Here is a 17,602-nt window from a genome sequence, read left to right as displayed (position 1 = left end):
GTCGAAAAAAGTAGAATAATGAAATATCTGTGGCTTACAAATATTAACAATAAATTATTAACATCTGGTGCTCATTTTAAATAAATGATTACTGATTTGGTAATGATTCTACTTCTCGAGAAGTCGCTCTTACAAGGTCACGATGCTACCCCTGTATTCTGGATCGTCCTATTGTCGTTATTATATTATTGTCCTTATATTCTTGATTGCTAACGCAGAGAAAAATGTGCAGTGCGTGATCGTCGACAATCCAAATGTTTGTTTGACAGGGATGGTTGTGTTCAACAACTCTATAATGATTTTGATCGCTTTTCGCAAATCATCTGAACTTATGACTGTGACGAAACTACTAGCACTATTTCATCAATAGTCTGGACGTCAACAATTCCTAATGACGCATTTCAAGGGTGTTTTCTTCAAGACGTTTCCCAGAAACGACGTCGCATTTCGTCCCTGATTCACATAACATGAAAATTTGCAATGTTAGAAGTAATAGCTTCGACATGGGAGTACCAGAGGTTAATCTATTTGAAGATTGCCTCTTCCAAACAGTTTCATCGTATAGATATGTATATAGAATAATTTAAGCCACATTAATACAAAATGCAATATAATTATTGAGGTACACGGAAAAATAACAAGAGTTCCATCCTTCCATTTTTCAATTCAAGCATCTTTCACTCCACTTCTTGGAAGAGAAATATTTCTTGATTCTAAAAAAATCAGCAATTTAGTATACGTTTCAAATTACGTTCTCTTTATTATTTATACTGCCTTCCGTGTTCGAGCGAAAATGACTTACAATTGTACCACTGAAGATTATCCGGTGCTTCGGACGGCTACGAGTTACCCGCTGAGTCATGCTTTCTGCTAATCGTGTGCTCGCTGGTAGTAATTTTCATCAGGATCATCTCAATTGAAGCACAAGACAAGAAGATTAGAAAATCCAGTTTTTATAACTCTAGTTCTGAAGAAATGGTTTTGCTGGTTGAAAAGGTTGGAGGTGTTTACGTTACACTGCACGATTGCTGCACCTTCATGATATGAGGATCTGAGATTTATGCGTAAAAGCGTTGAGTAAATATTTGCATGACACACCATACAAGCTGACCAAGTCCTAGACTGCAAACCAGACCTTATGTAGTACATTATGAGCTTTGCTAGGAATAGCTTTTCAATGAATGCTCGTAAACTTTAAAAGAAAACAAGGAGAAAACCCGCTTGCAATGCAGCAAGCATCCCTTGTCATAATTCCCAAAGAATCTTGCCAGGATGGCGTAGAAAACAAGCGAGAGACATCAGTCACAAGTAAGTTTGATGAAACAAACGTTAAAAGAGCTTATTTGACCAAAACAGCGCATTGGGCGTGTTTCCTGATCAGCAATAATATAAATCTCAGTCCATCCATAAAATAACAGTCTTACATGGATCCGTTCCTGACGCAATGAATGTCTTGTGCAAAATTCGACAAACTGTTAAATTTTGCTGTAGAAATGTGCCCTTTCACACCAAACCTACCATAGAGAATCGGATGAGGACCACCCCGACAAAGCACTGAGGAGACAGCTAGCCGTCTGTCATAGAGTCCGCTATATAAACGAGGACAAAGCTCATCACGTGGTCAAATAGTCTACGTTTCGGAGACGAATATGCTTATTGAGCACTTCATTTTACTCGTCAACAGTGTATCCGTTTTTTGCTACGTTATACAACCGAAATTAACGAACTCAGTGAAGTCGACAAGTTTCCTGCCGGAGGGCTTCGAAAACACAGGTAAGCAATTTCGTTCCATTACTTTTCCTGCATGAATTTGATTACCAATCGTGTCCCACTGCCCCCCTGCTCCAGCGCAACAAAAAATGAAAAATGCATGAGACAAATTGCAGGAAATGATTATGGAAATGAAGAACAGTCAGATGGAAGGTACACATTTCGACGAAGGAAAATGGGAAACCACAGACTCCAATTTATAAGGTGAACCCTTTGAATGTTTCCTAAATTAAAGAGTGTGGAAACAGTGATACCGCTCATTTACACCCACATACTTCAATTCGATTGTGATATTCTACAATTAGACTCTTATAAAGGATAAAGTGTCTGGCGTTAATCAATCCGCTTGCGATGCGCCAACGAGTTCACTTCAACTCAGAATCGTTTGATTTTTACGATCGTGTAACTAGCCTACACTGCGACTTGTGTGACATAGCCGATGTAACAACTCAGTGTTTTTATCCTCTCAGTCATGTTTGATACCAATTTATCGACTTCAGAGGGATGGAAGGTCTGGTTGGCACGAGGGCGGTTTCCAACCTCCGATCATGTTGCAGTCACAGCGGAGCCTGTTACCGACTGTGCTACACTGCCCCAAACTCTTATAACAGATCGCAAGATTGTCCTCTCCACGGAAATTTTCTAGACCGAGAAAACTCACCTCCCTTAAAGGCAGCATACCACGAATCTGAGGTGGTGCGGATTTCAGGTGGAGGATTTGTACACAGGATAGTAGATTATGAAGAGGGTGTGATTCCGTCCATTTCTTCCTAACTGCTGTAAAAGATGAAGATGCGCGCGTGCACAAGGCCGGCGCGCTCCTATCGAACTCCTTGTGGAAAATAGTGCGCCGGAACACTCGAAGCCGTATCTTCCGGGCCGTTTTCTATGGCAATTAAGAAGAAATGGACGGAATCACCCTTCTCTCAATAATCTACGATCCCGTATACGAATACTCTACCGTAAATCCGTACCACTCCAGATTCTTTGGGTGATGCCTTTAAGACATGCTTGTGTACGGTAGTATATCTATCAATTTGTATTTTTATATGAGTAAATGCGCATTCCTGATGTGGTTATTAAGAAGTTGCAATTGAAAAGTTTTAAACTATTTTACGTCACGCTAGTACCATCGTAAAAGCTTCGATTCAGATCTAAAAGTTGAGCTACCGCGCCGGTGCGCAGATTTTTCCCGTCGATTCGTCCGATTTCGCACAGACATACACACTGTAGCGGAACGCAACCCAAAGAAGGCGAATTTTTGACATGGTTATGGATTCTAATGGCAGTCGGTAGTATTAGTAAGCACAACCCCTTAGTGCCTTCTGCTGAACCACCCGAAACTGCGGTCCTAAATATAACAGTAGATTTAAAAAGTGGAACAAGGAACATGATCATTGTCTTGGAGACAATGTGATATCACAGCGAGAAGATTCGTTGACGTGAACGTTCTGATTACTCCTGTCCTCATTTGAATCATACACTTTATGAAGAAGACTTTTCTTAGTCGTATAAAGGAGAGCGTTCGAACAACTGATCGAGTGCATCTATTTCGAATGCTTCGCCCCTTGATCCTTGTTCTTCTTTATTCATTCACTTCTGTTTAAGGGCGTCACCCCACGAATCTGAGGTGGTACGGATTTCAAGTGGAGTATTCGTACACGGGATAGTAGATCACGGAGGGGAGGGTGATTCCGTCCATTTCTTCCTAACTGCAGTAGAAAACCGCCCGAAAGATGCGGTGCGTGCACGAGGCTTTCGCGCTCCAGTCGAACTCCTTGTAAGAAGTAGTGCGCCTAAACGCCCGAAGCCGTATCTTCCGGACAGTTTTTTACGGCAATTAGGAAGAAATGGATGGAATCACCTTTCTCTCCATAATCTACTATCCCATATACAAATACTTCACCTGAAATCCATGCCACCTCAGATACGTCGAGTGGTGCCTTTAAGTACAGCAGCACTGTAATGAATGCATATCTAGGATTAGAAGTTGTATATCTCTGCGCCAGATGCAATCGGCTATTTAGACTCTTTGTAAGAAAATATAAGTGTGTAAAAATTTCAACGCCGTTTCAAAACAAAACAAATACTTCAGTCAAATTTCATTGTGTGGGTAAACTCGAAAACAATTGTGGAGGGCTAACTACACGCTTGATAAAAACTGCGCTTTTTAGACATGTTGTCATTTTTTAGAGTGTAATAGTCAGTTATTTTCAGGCCAACGGCGTTCAGTCGCTATGCTTACAGGAATGGCTATGGTTCAAACATGGGTGCGGCAACTCGACCGTACGAACCATCAGAAAGGTATATAGAAGAATAGGATTGCGAAATAATGATTTTTTTCAGTACCTACCTTGCCTGTTTCAAACTAAGACTGGGAGGTTACTGAAGTTTCTGGTAAGACTTGTCAGACTGTAGTATACAATTATTTTTTAGAAATTCCCCCTTCTATGGAAAAAGTCAAAATTCTGGCTTCACTAACACATACAGAGCAGGTGAGAACCAAGTAGGCCTAATCCATATATGTGCAGAAAAAATTACGAGAAAATTCATAACTTGAAGATGCACCACAAAAATTTCTGAGATATAGAAGGATCAGTTGTAGAAGTCTTTTTCCTCCTGGATTTTTATATGGAACTCTTTCTGTTTAAGATTTTAAATTTCGCTTCTAAAGAAATCTTCTCCGTATTTTTTTGACCGCGACATCTTATTTCAGCTCCTTACCTCCTATCCAACGACCTCATGTCAAGCTTTGACAACGTCCCATTGTACAATGTCGAGAATGTGCGCTATATCCCAGATCGAAACATCGACCACTCGAAGCCGGTTATGTTTCTTTCTCGTTTCTCCCACAAAACAAACTCATTCTTTTAGATATCGGATGTTCCGAGGTTTTCCTGAAACGGTTTATCAGCACATGAAGGCTTTCTTCAACAATAGCGGTTATACTTTACCGAGCAGGTAATTTTTGAACTCTCATTTTTCACTGACTTGCTAGACTCTACAAACAACTGCAGGTTCCTCTGAGTAGATTTCGCGGTAACCCTCCATTGCTCTTGGCGTAGTTACGTAGTTTGAGACATATAGTTTTTTAGTTCTTTCATGTTGCGAAGTTTCTTTTCAGAAGCAGGAGCTGGAAGGAACCTTCTTCGAGACGGATCAGCCCGTACGACGACGATTCCCCAATGGTTGTAGCTGTGGAGCAAGAAAACCGTGACCTAGCGTTGTAAATACTTTAAAGGGAGCCCCTATGCTCGAGACATTTATAGCAGATTTTCGGCGACTTTCAAACAAGTTGTAATGTTTTGATGCCACAACAAACGAAATTTCCAGCTGAACCTCATTTCGTTGGGAAGTGTTAGTGAGATTAACGCCAATCTGATTGACGCTAGCAGATGTATTATAGTAGTACTAACTCGTTCTCTCAACTCAGGGCCGACAGTATTGATGATGAACCCTAATTTATAAAACTTCTGACAGTACGATGTAGCGTTTGATGTACAATCTTCGAGTAGAAGAAATACAAATCTTAAATGTGAAATAAACGAAGCGGTAAATTCCACGAACACCTTTACAATATTATATTAAGTGAAGCCTTACCGTACCTATGTTGAAACAAATGCAATGGTTATTGTATTTGTTCTAATATGAGTACGATGAGGCTTCACTTGATATAATATTGTAAAATTTTATTGACTTTTTTGTTAGACGGCTGCGTTCGTTCTATTATGGATGATTTTGCAACTGCTTTAAAGTTTCGTCTCGAGAGTCAGTGAAGATGTCAATGAAGTGAAAACAGCAAGTGGAGAACTTCGATGACATCCAGTTACTGAATTTGATAATTGTGGGTTCGCCACAGTACAGCCTGGTCTTCAACGAAATGGTCCTGAGTAGCCACCGCAGAAATGCAGCAGAAACTAGTTAAGGTCTACTCGAAATTATCTCGAAATTATCTACTCGAGGTGTCTGTATCCGAATCGCAGCACAAATTCTATTTGCATGTTCATAATTGCAAAAATACAAGAAACATGCACATACTCTATACGAAGATCATTTTCTTCCTCGTGCCCCAGTGTTTGCTTACGGTGTTTGACGTTTTCACGAACTCACAAAATGCACAAAATTAAAACAAAAAAGGACCGTTTTTTGCGACGAAATTAAGACTTCAATGACCAAAAAGTTACTAAGGAGTTACTTATTCGCATATGTGATCAATTTCAGTACGTCTCAATGGTTGCTGTTCTCAGTTTTTGGTACTGCTTGAAACAATCGAAGCACAATGACTTAGTATGAATAATTTGAACGGCACGAATTTTTCTTAAAGGCATCACCACACGAATCTGAGGTGGTGCAGATTTCAGGTGGAGTATTCGTGTACGGGATGGGGGACTACGAAGAGGGGGGTTAATTCCGTCCATTTTTTCCTAATTGCCGTAAAAAACGGCCCGGAAGATACGGCTTCATTCGTTTTGACGCACCATTTTGTACAAGAGGTTCGATTGGGGCGCGCCAGTCTTGTGCAGCGCCGCATCTTCCGTCCATCTCTTCCTAATTGATGTTTTTTACGGCAATTAGGAAGAGATGGACGGAATCACCCCCTCTCCATAATCTACTATGCCATATACGAATACTCCACCTGAAATCTGCACCACCTCAGATTCGTGGGGGTGATGCCTTTAAGAAAGATTAACATGGACTCCTCCCGCTGCTATTGACTCCAGAAAAAAGTTTTGAAATTCTTGTAATTTTGAAAGCAAATTACTCGAAGATAAAGAAACAATGGCGTCTGAGGAATCTAATCAAACACGTGCTACTAAAATCCAAATAAATCGAATCTCGACTTCATAAAGAGTTTAAAGGCATCACCCCACGAATCTGAGGTGGTACGGATTTCAGGTGGAGTATTCGTATACGGGATCGTAAATTATGGAGAGGAGGGTGATTCCGTCCATTTCTTGCTGATTGGCGTAAAAAACGGCACGGAAGATACGGCTTCGGGCGTTCCGGCGTGCTATTTTCTACAAGGAGTTGAACTGGAGCGCATCTCATCTTCCGGGCCGTTTTTTGCAGCAATTAGGAAGAAATGGACGGAATCACCTCCTCTCCATAATCTACTATGCCGTATACGAATACTCCACCTGAAATCCGTACCACCTCAGATTCCTGGGGTGATGCCTTTAAAACCATGTCCATCTCTCAAATCCACTAGCCTTCCATTCACAAAAAAATTGAAAGATTTAATTGGAAATATCCAAAGATTTTTGTATCTAACTGAATTTAGAAACTAAAGAGCATGCTTAGAAATGTGGGAAAGGAAGGTACGAAAAATATGGACATTATGGCAAAGTTTCTAGGGCGCGTCTTGAACAAATTCTAACCAATAAGCTTTCTTCTAGTTTGGAGAAGCAGAGAAAAATCAGAGAAAATGTGGTAGCAGAGCCAACTGCTTATGGAAAATTAACTTGTTAAGAGCTCCTTAGATATCACGGTCCATAAATATCCCAGTAACTAGACCATAAATGCTGTCCATAGATATCACAATAACTCCATAGATATCCATAAATATCACAACCACAAAATATTCTGCAAAAGCACTCCAGTACCAGTAAACGGACCGTCATTTAAATCTACTGATGATGTTAAGAACTAGCAAACAAAAAAGCCTAACTGGCAATCGTAAAGCACTGACAAGGTGTTTGTGTATTGTTTCCGCTACCTTTTTTTTCTCCCACTAATTTAAAGCCAAATAAGTTATAATAAAGTTAGAATGTTATATAAGGTCATGATATAAAATATCATGCTATATAATGACCCGCTTAGTCCGTGTGTGTATGTGTGTGTTTGTCTCTGTGTCACGAAAATACTGCATAAAGATGCAAAACTCTGCTCCGGTGAGGTGCCAAACGAAACTCTACCTTTTCACCATTGTCACAGCTAACTATGTATGTTGGCTTTGGTAAGGCAAGTTAGTTTCACTCATATGTTAGTGAGTATACTTCCAAATTTGCAAACTATCATGCTACATAATAACGGGCTTATTCTGTCACGTGTGTGCGTCTGTGTATGTGTGTGTCTCAATCAAGAAGTTCTAAAAAGTGGGAGACGAATACTATGGCATCGGTTTGCTGTTCTGTAACCTCAACGCGGTAAAATTGGGTGAGATGGGTCCTACGGCGCCGAATTCGGAGCCAGATAGCTGTAAAGTGGGGTGCGATTGTTTCCACTGCGTCGGAATGATGCGCGTGAGCCCCACTACGGCAGAATGTGTTTCTATGGTCCCTTCGCATATCTATTTCCCAGCATGTCTCCCTGATGCTGCTAACATCCTTTCTTCAAAAAGAGGAAACAAACGTGCGAAAGGCTGCTTAACCACAATACATAGTAGCCAACAGCTCACGTGATCTGACGTAGAACGTTATTTTTATCACTATGATAGTGATATTCATGTCATCCCATGCTATCACATCATTCTTTGCTAATAGCTGAGAACGGAGAAAACTCATAGTTCGAATGATGTTTCCAAATTGTGGAGGTTGAATAATACCTTTATTATATTTATTATATTATATTACAATATAACACCTTTATTATATTGTAATAAGTCACGAATAAGTTAAAATATTTAAAATTAGCATTTTCCCTTCGTGGAAAGATGAACATCAAAAACCGCTCGTCAACGAAAAATGAGAGAATTTCAAATATGCGCGGTCATGCAACCTGATGAACAAACAAACCAAATCCATGAATGAACAGCATCCATAAATCTTTGACCCCTACGAATTCCTACACAAATGGAAATGAACTATAGAAATTTTGACGTTCGCGGAGAAAGGCTGCGTACATAGAAACAATATATGACTCAAAATAGTAATACCGTGATAGACAACAGAAGAAATAATGAATTCCGCTCCAGTCTTCTGTTTCAGGATTTGATCATTCAATCATTCAATTCAAAAAAGCAACACTACTGCTGGGTAGAAAGCGCGAGTGAAAGTGCTTCGATTTTTGAAATTATTTTCCCCTGGAGTCCTCAAAAGTTCGTGTTGGTTGTTTATAAGTGAGTTTCATAGAAATCTGTGGATTATTGTTAAAAACCAAATGCTCAGCACTTATTTTGAAATGCGATCGTCCTGAGTTCTGCGATGAATATGCTGTCTTTCTCTACTTATGTTGTCGTCTCTTGGCGTGAAAATGCTGTTATTATTAGAAGGTTGTTGAATTTAATAATTATTTATATCGGTGTTTTTTTTCGAAAAATCATCTTTTATTAACGGTTGAAGTCATTTGAGCTACGTTTTTTTCCCTCAAATTTTCTCAATTATCCGGAGAAATTTCTGATGTAGTGTGGAAGAATTGAATAAGTCATGCAGCCCCTTGTATCAAGTCCATGACACCAAACGAATTTCAATTTATTCCCGAGGAGATCATCAAGACGTGAATAGATGACGAGCTATACATAAACTGTGGCTTCATGCAGTGGCGAAATAGTAGAAAAATCCGAGTTCCAACGATCGCAAACAGATGTTTTGTGAACTGTTCGCAATGATCCCGATTTTTGACCATTTCGCGTTTTTGTTTGAATAATCCCCTTGACATTAATGCTGCCCGCATTTCTGCTGCCAACCAGAAAGGTATATAGGCGAAAAAATTATGCCGAGAACAATCCGCCGTCGATCATGGCTTCATCAATTATTCTGCTAATCTTGGTAGGTTGCTGGTGAGAAATTAGATTAGATTCTTCTCCTACGTGAACAGTTCAAAATTGTTATGATAAAAATATGTGCTTTGCGTTCTAAAAAGGAAACTCATAACCTCCTTGTGCAGGTCTTCGCATCTTCACTTTCGAACGCTGCACTTTACCGTAAGAGAAGGGCTGGTAAGTCGAAGCGCAGATTTACTGCAGTTTTCTTCCTGGACGCATTCTACATTGGAAAAATAAAATTGTTCGAATTTCAGCCTTCTCTTGTTCAAATACTGAGTTGAGTGATGGACTACGACAAGTTTTCCTCAGCTACCATAACGATGCTCGTCAACGCGTAGCCAGTGGCGTTGAGCCAAATAATGTTGGTAGCTTGAACCCGGCAAAAAACATGTATAAATTGGTGAGTATTTGGGCTAGTTTCCAGAATAACGTTGCCTAACATTCTAAGCAAAAGAAAAAAGAGAAAAAAAAACGAAAAAGAAAAAGAAACTAACTGCCATCGGCTTCACTCATCGTGCTATGTAATAACGGGCTTACTCTGTCACCTGTGTATGTGTATGTGTTTGTGTAACAAAATTCCACAAAGAAGTGAGAAAGGTCCAACGGCGTCAAATGGGCGCGCAGGAGTCAGCACTCGTTATAATGGGGTGGAGCGGGTCCTGCGGCATTCGAATTGGGACACAGTGCAGTTGTAATGCGCAATAACTTCAAGTGGATTTGCCAAGAAGTGAACAAAACATTGCGAACCAAGTGAAGGCTTCACTGTCCTACCTCTCATCCCTGTCTAATCAACCGCTCGTCTATTCCCACCGCACGTTTGCCTCATTTGGGAACATCCCTTGTTCATAAATTGGAAACACGAATGCAAAGGGATCCCTAAATACTAACCAACAGCTCGAGTGATCTGACGTGGAAGTTTATCTTTGCCGGTGCGACGATGACATTCATGTCATTTCATGTGAGTGGATTACCCTGCGCTAAGAAATAGAAGAAAACTTCATGCTTCCAATTATGTCTCCAAATTTTTGCGGAAACGGAGGAATATATGTAGGTGTAGAATCAAGTCTGAATACTCTCAAAATGTAGTACTGATGAATTTAGGAAGAGAACTGTGAAATGATCACTCCAATTCATCTTTCTATGAATGTTTAAATTTCTAAAAAAAAGAATGAAAGAAGCGTCGCGAGAAAAATTACAAATTTAGTTTTATGGCAAAGGGACTAGCTTTAATTTCCGTTGAAAGCGGACGACGCGTGCATCACAGGAAGTCTGATGGTTAGCGAACGTTAGCCGGACGTTCAGACTGTTATATTGTAAGAAGATTATTAAAATTAGCTGGTTAGATTAGCATATATATGCAAGGTTTATTAACCCTCCTACTTATGATTCGTCCATAGTACTACATGAGTACATGAGTAGGAAGGTAAAGGCGAAAAAGGGATGTCCTATTGAGTCTCCCGTACTGACCCAAAGTGATAAAGAACAAATACATTTTTTCAGAATTTTCATCAAAACACTGTTTCCAGTGTTTTGATAAGAAAAATCCAAAGCCAGCGAGCATTTCTAAGTTGATCATTATTTTTGCTGTGACTCTGTCTGGGTCCTTCTCGTTCAATTTGTAGAATTACTCTGCAACAACATTAGAAACATTGTTTAAGGAATGGGACTGTGCAATGGAGCAACAAGCCCAGGATGCCATTTCGGCCTGTCCAAGTAGCTTGGGATCATTCTCCAATATGGCACAGAACTTGATGAGGTGTGTAATTCTGTTAGAAACGTCTTGTTTTCAATTAGTTGTCCTAAAATCTTACTTTTTCCTACTTCATACTTCAGCATTACCTTTTATCAACAATTTTTAGGTTCTCCAGCACCGGCGGTTTCTCTAACCCAGCCGTTCAGATAAACTCAACTCTCAGCAGCTGGTGGGGTAAAGCGAAGCAGTACGGAGTTACGGACTCGCTGAACAAGTACACCAGCAGCAATCTTTACACCTTTGCCAACGTGAGTACCAGTGAGACTTGGAGAATGGTTATTGGGGATACTCGCAACAGAAATGTACAGCCGCAGAGGCTTCTAATTTTTCATGGATAGAGTCAGAGAGGGAAGAAAAACTGTTGTATACATACTTGCTCCATGGCTTTCAGATGGTATTCGCTGAAACCACGAAACTTGGCTGCGCTTACAAAGTTTGCAGCAATTATTTGACGATCACATGTCTCTACAATGGGATGTAAGTTTTCGTAGAATTCAAATATTTTTCAGATTTTTCATTTTGACAAAAGCACAGAACTTCCTTTGCTCCAGTGGTTTGAAAATCTTTACGATTTTAGAAATCTATTTTGAAGATTTTAGTGGCTATTACACCAATGCACCAATGTGGGTGACTGGTCCAGCATGCAGCCAGGCATCAGACTGCACCACATATTCAAACTCTGGTTGCAGCGGTGGACTGTGCACAAAAGGAGCTGACATCCCAGGTGAAACCATGAACTCCTTTCTTATTAGGTGAAGGAAAACGACGACAACTACCGGTTTATCCGCGTTTTTGCGGGTGTTCTGTGTACGACCATTCCTCTTTTGGAAGCTGAGATTCTCAAGGGAAGAGAGCAGTCTTTATCCAGAAACTGAAAACCTGAAAAAATATGTTTTTGTTGGCCAAGAGAACTTTTCGTACAGGGGCAATTCACTGATTAGTGGGGAAGAAAGTTGTTTAGCAAAATGTTTAAGATCTTCATGTAGTGTTGAAATCCAAATAATTGGAGGAACGATCATAATTTCCTGACGGCACTAGTGACACCATTTTCAATTTCAAGAACATCATTTGCGCTTAGCTAAGTTGGGCCATCCGAGCCACAGTATAATAGAATTCCTCACATGAGCATTTCAAGCTTAAAAAATACAAATTTTCCACACAGTCCTCCAAATCTTCGTAGCAGCAGTGCGATAACCAACCAGTTAACCAAACTTGCAGGCAGTAAAGTATAGAGAGTAAAATAAGGTATTTTTTATCGGAAGAAACCTACGTTTCTTCAGAAACCTACGTTTCTTCAGAAACCTACGTTTCTTCAGAAACCTATAGCAAGAATAGTCCAAAAATAGTCTCATCAGCAAGGAAATCTGCCTCGGTGAGCAGAAATCGCCGAAAAGGCAATTGAAAATCAGGTTTATAGTCTCTAATTAATTAACTACTATGTTCTCACCTTTAGAAGAAAGAGTTGTTGAACAGCAATTGGTGTTTTTGTATGAGATATTAATGCTGTTGTAGTTAGCTCTAAGTCAACGGATAGGAATGAAATTGTCAAACAGTTTTCTGCGAAAGATGTGGATGTTGTGATCGGATGTGTCTTCATGTAATGAGCCGCCCTTCCAGACACCAACAATCAGTGCTCTAACAATGCAGGAACGACTGATGCAGTTCGACAAAAGTTCCTCGACATGCATAACAATTATAGGTTAACAATTATTTTTCGATCCTAACAAAGCCTGCGACGTAAACGTTTTTTTTTTCTTCAGATCTAGCGTAGCCCGTGGGTTAGAGCCCGATGCACTCGGTGGAAATGCACCCAAAGCTGCTAAGATGCTCAAGATGGTGCTCCGTTTTCCTATTATTTGTTGACGAGGCTTCTGTCTTCCGAATTAGAATCTCGCTAATCCCTGCGCTCTAATTCAGGTGTACGACTGCTCAGTCGAGTCCACTGCGCTGGCACACGCCTCGAAGTGCGTCTATCAGCACTCCAGCAGCGCTGATAGGCCGGGACTGGGAGAAAATATCTACATGACAAGTGCTGTCAACTTTGATAAAGTGAAGGCTGCCACGCAGGTAGTGTCGGGAGTAATTCGTACGCTACGAACACTGAAAGGTGATGCAAAACCTTTAGGCATCCCAACTTTGGTGGAGCGAGTTGAAAGACTATGGGGTTGGCCCCTCCAACAACCTTACCACGGCACTGTGGAACAGACCCAACACCCAGATTGGTCACTATTCGCAGGTAAACACTTCTACACTTCCTAAAAGTTTCATTTGTGAAAGAAAAGCAAGCTCAGATGGCCTGGGAGACCAGCTATCGACTCGGTTGTGCGGTTGCTCACTGCTCTACCTTCACATTTGGTGTTTGTCAGTACGGACCAGCGTAAGTTGATAAGCTGTTGATCACAAACAACAAGTTGTAGTTGTGCTTTACCGTTTCAGTGGTAATTACCTGAATCGCCTCATATACACCATTGGAGACCCATGCACGTCAGACTCCGGATGTCCAGGATCGTACACATGTAATGTGGCGGAAGGACTGTGTAATGTCGTTTAGAACACTGCTATGTATAAAAATGTGCACAAACTGTTTTTTCCTGAACATACGGTAACAGTGAGGGTTTAACAAACGCTGAAACTTCTAATTTTCATCTCTAAAAGTTCGACAATGGGCAGGAATTCTATGTTAGTTCATTCCTTTTGGTTATTAGGAAGAATTAGAAATGGAATTCGAAAAAAACTATGCTTCAGTTTCCTGGAAATTTTCACACCTTCGAAGCCGATCTTTTCTAAATCCCCCTGTTAAGGGGGATTTGTAAAGGTGTTCATGGAAGTGTACGTGTAGTCGTTGTGATAGTTTTTCTTGTGTTCGCTGCTACATCACGCCAGGCTATCCGGTTAGCTAGCCTTTCACACACAATAATGGTAGACACTACACTCGTCAAAACCTAGTGCATCTAACCTAATCCTTTGGCAATTCTTAAAATCTCCAAATGTTAAAGCAGGTATTAGTTTAGGAATGTTTCCTATAACATTTCGCTGCTTTTCTTATTCTATGCTTCACCAAGGGCGAAATACATCAAGAGCGAAGGATTCTGCAATTTTACTAAAAAGGCATTCAATTTTGCTCATCAGAGGGTTCCATTCACTTTCTCGGCTCCCTGCAAAGCATCCCGGATGATAGCAACTAAGTTCCTGTGCCATGTCGTTCACTCTTGGGATGGGAGACCCCTCAGCACGTTAGAATGTATAGTAGTTTACTCCAAAAATTGAAACAAATTCTGAAATTCATTTTGATGTTCCTGAAAGCGCTGCAGAAATAATGTCTACAGATTGGAAACAAGAGAAACTTATGGACTCTGTACCGTTTTTAAACATCCAACAACGTCATTTCCCTGGGGAAACCACTAAATACCTCCTGAGGAAGCGATTTCAGGTTACCTTGAAGCACAACCGATTCGAAAACTAGTGCAGAGAGCGGCTGTCACCTCAAATTCTGTGGGGCTTCCTCCCAAATTGGTGCGACACTCGCACCAATCCAGTATCCACAAAAAAACCGCACCCGCAAATAAATAGACTACGTAAAAGCTCGCTAATGTGATGAGAGCACCATTCTTCGTTATCACACAAATGTTCCACTTTTGCGTAGACGTACACCTCCTTAACGTGGCGCTCTTTTCTGGTAAAATCTAACAAAACACTTATATTGAACTATGGAGCTTACTGCTATATTGCCCTCTCTCTATGCCTTTATTATTTTAAAAAAGTGCTCAAAACAAACGCTGTTACCAGGGTAAAGGTTGTAAAGAGGTAGTAAAGGGAGGCGGTCATGCGGTGGGAAACAGTGAATGGAGGATAGCATGATGACCAGAACAAAATATTCCGTCGTGTCAAATAATTACATACATTACAAAATATTACGTTAAATAGTATTAAACAATTGCATACATTACAAAATAGTACATTAAGTCATGGGCTTAAGACAACAACTTGGAAGCATCAGGAGTCAGGTGCCAAGGCCGAATTACAGAGAAACGACGAAAAAAAAAACGTTAAAATATTGCTCTATTTTTTGTTTCGACAATGTGATAATGGGACGATGCGGGTTCGGCACCCCACTGAGTCAAATTTTTGCTAAAAAAAAACGGAAACTTGAAGCTACTCCTAGAAGGTTCATAAAGGAACGTTTGCACTACAAAACACTCGTACTACCATCATATACGATCTTCTTGTTTTTTTTTAAATATAGCTGGGGAAAAAATCTGGAAGGTTCTGGTTTCTTCTGGTTTTTCTTCCCATCCAATTTTTGAGACGACCAGGCGGTCCGGAAAGTATAAATTCTGTGTACGGGGTTTTCCTCAGTTCGTCTATCCGAATATATGAGCAGTTTTTTTTAGAATGCCCTACCGTTTGCTGTTCTTCCAAATTTTCCACGGAAAAAATGCCATTTGTCAAAATGCCAACTTCTCGTTTCCTTACCATAAGGTTCTCCCAAAATTTGGATGAAAAAAAAAATCCACGGAAAAATAAAAAAGAAAATTCTTTCCTCATCTAGACTCAAAACAACTAAGAAATTCAAAAAACAGCGATATTTTTTTGTAGAGCAAATCTTCTCCCTTAAAAAACTACCTGAAATATTTCTTTGGGTCCTCTATCGCGAAATTATTTGCTATCTTTCAGACCTAATAAAAAGAAAAGAACCTGAACTTTTTGACCATTAAATTCTCCTTGATCCACGCTTAAACGGCTGAAAACACTTATGAGTGAATTCGTCATCTTTAAGAAGTAGTTTCAAGTTTTCACTCCTGCAAAAATCTGACTCAGCAAGGTGTCGAACAAGCGTCGTCCCATTATCAAATTGTCGAAACAAAATGCTGACTTTGTTGTGTCTTTTTTTCGTCGTTTCTCTGTAATTAGACTTATGCACCTGCCTCTTCTCTTTTTGTGGTATTATGCGTTTTAATAAGTATTCAAAGATATCTTACAGATTTTAGAATAAACATAGAATATAATAAGATGAAATTTTTTCAATACCGATATTTCATTGACATTTCAGCAAATTTGCTTCTTCTACTAGTTTATGTTTCTGGCTTCTTTGTTCCTTGGCTAATTTTTGACTTCACGCTCTCGACAAACACGAAATTTCCAATATATTTAATGGGCAGCACAACGGAGGACTGTCGCAGCAACGTTGAAGGGAGAGGAGGAGTCACATTCGAGAGGGTCGTGTCCCATCACCACTGCTTGACCCTGGACAGCGCTGCGTGTTAACTTCTTCATGTTTATATTATTTATATTTTATTATTTTATTATATTACTTATATGGGTGAATGCGCAAATTCGTCCCCTTTGAGAGTGTACGTGTTTGAATTCTAATAGTGTAATAGGTCCAGAAACGCTCAAACCCTGCAACGTCCGTATACTTCTGGAGATGTGCACTTATTTTCGGCTTAGAGCACATCTTTGTACGTCGTCTTCATAAAGTTCTCAAAATTCAATTCATAAAATTCTCAACATTGTCACTTTAAGAGGGGTATTGCAGTAATTGAAAAGGAAGGGATATTTTAAATTAAATCATTATCAAATAATTAATAATGAATAATTTAAAATTAGTTATTATCAATCAAATTATTTTGAATTTTAGATCTACAGTTTCAGTCCATTACATGTAAGCGTTCTCGCCTTTAAAAAAAGTAAAATAAAATTCTCCCGCTTTTTGAAATGCACTCCTGAAACTCTTAGGGTTTCCACTACATAAAAACTTTGTGAGAAGAGGTTGAGCAGTAGTGGCGACAACTGAAGAAATAACTGTAATTTCATTACATTTTGCTATGTATGCAGGAGAATACATGGACTAACTTTTCTATTTGCAAGAAATAAGAATTTATGCAACGTTTTTTGATAAGCAAAATTAAACAAACTTGTGTGAATTCAAGAAAAAAGAAGTGATTAGGAATCACATTAATCCAATGGATAATCGATTCTGTTGCAAAGGATGTTGATTTCAAAAAGAAATCTGGGACTGGAAATTTTCGAATCATCTGTAGAACCATTAAAATTCTCTGACTCATTTGTTTTATAGTACTGCTAGACCAAAACACTAGTAAGTGCCTTTTTTCGCAATACAAGTAAAATACCGTGCAGGAGATGCAAGAAAACACAGCAAGCAGGAGTCGACTCCGTGTATATACGCATACTCCGTATAGATATCATTTCTTTCATTCTTACCAGATGGTCTTTTTTTTTCTTTCTGAGTTTCTAGGAATTTACCGAACTGGTTGTTGCATACGGGAACTGGATATGAAGCGTTGACCTTGAACCAAAATAGCCAGGGAAACAACAACATTGTTTTTTGTTAGATGTAAAACTTAGGTTGCGCTCTG

General features: G+C 39.7%; 2 protein-coding genes across 4 annotated transcripts; both read left to right on the top strand.

The window, feature by feature from the left end:
* Positions 1 to 84: 84 nt before the first annotated feature.
* Positions 85 to 5,000, top strand: RB195_013887 (uncharacterized protein; the record flags this gene model as incomplete). 2 transcript variants are annotated; one of them, XM_064203900.1, is made up of 6 exons in its annotated part: positions 85 to 136; positions 3,988 to 4,074; positions 4,207 to 4,265; positions 4,487 to 4,554; positions 4,645 to 4,731; positions 4,895 to 5,000. In XM_064203900.1, 6 exons carry the CDS (start codon positions 85 to 87, stop codon positions 4,998 to 5,000), a joined length of 459 nt encoding a protein of 152 aa, XP_064059781.1. The 2 variants fall into 2 exon arrangements, with proteins under 2 accessions (XP_064059781.1, XP_064059782.1); XM_064203901.1 differs by lacking the exon at positions 85 to 136 and adding an exon at positions 1,227 to 1,308.
* A 4,368-nt stretch (positions 5,001 to 9,368) lies between these two features.
* Positions 9,369 to 13,776, top strand: RB195_013886 (uncharacterized protein; the record flags this gene model as incomplete). 2 transcript variants are annotated; one of them, XM_064203898.1, is made up of 13 exons in its annotated part: positions 9,369 to 9,476; positions 9,595 to 9,646; positions 9,727 to 9,872; positions 11,131 to 11,228; positions 11,332 to 11,473; positions 11,617 to 11,702; positions 11,825 to 11,949; positions 12,843 to 12,924; positions 12,986 to 13,061; positions 13,143 to 13,292; positions 13,351 to 13,461; positions 13,517 to 13,602; positions 13,662 to 13,776. In XM_064203898.1, the coding sequence occupies 13 exons, from the start codon at positions 9,369 to 9,371 to the stop codon at positions 13,774 to 13,776; spliced, it is 1,377 nt and encodes a 458-aa protein (XP_064059779.1). The 2 variants fall into 2 exon arrangements, with proteins under 2 accessions (XP_064059779.1, XP_064059780.1); XM_064203899.1 differs by having other exon boundaries at positions 9,447 to 9,476.
* Positions 13,777 to 17,602: the final 3,826 nt, after the last annotated feature.

Source organism: Necator americanus, chromosome V, assembly GCF_031761385.1.
Source record: "Necator americanus strain Aroian chromosome V, whole genome shotgun sequence".
NCBI lineage: Eukaryota > Metazoa > Nematoda > Chromadorea > Rhabditida > Ancylostomatidae > Necator > Necator americanus.
Note: the sequence above shows the minus strand (reverse complement) of the source record. Positions and strands in the feature narration are given on the sequence as shown.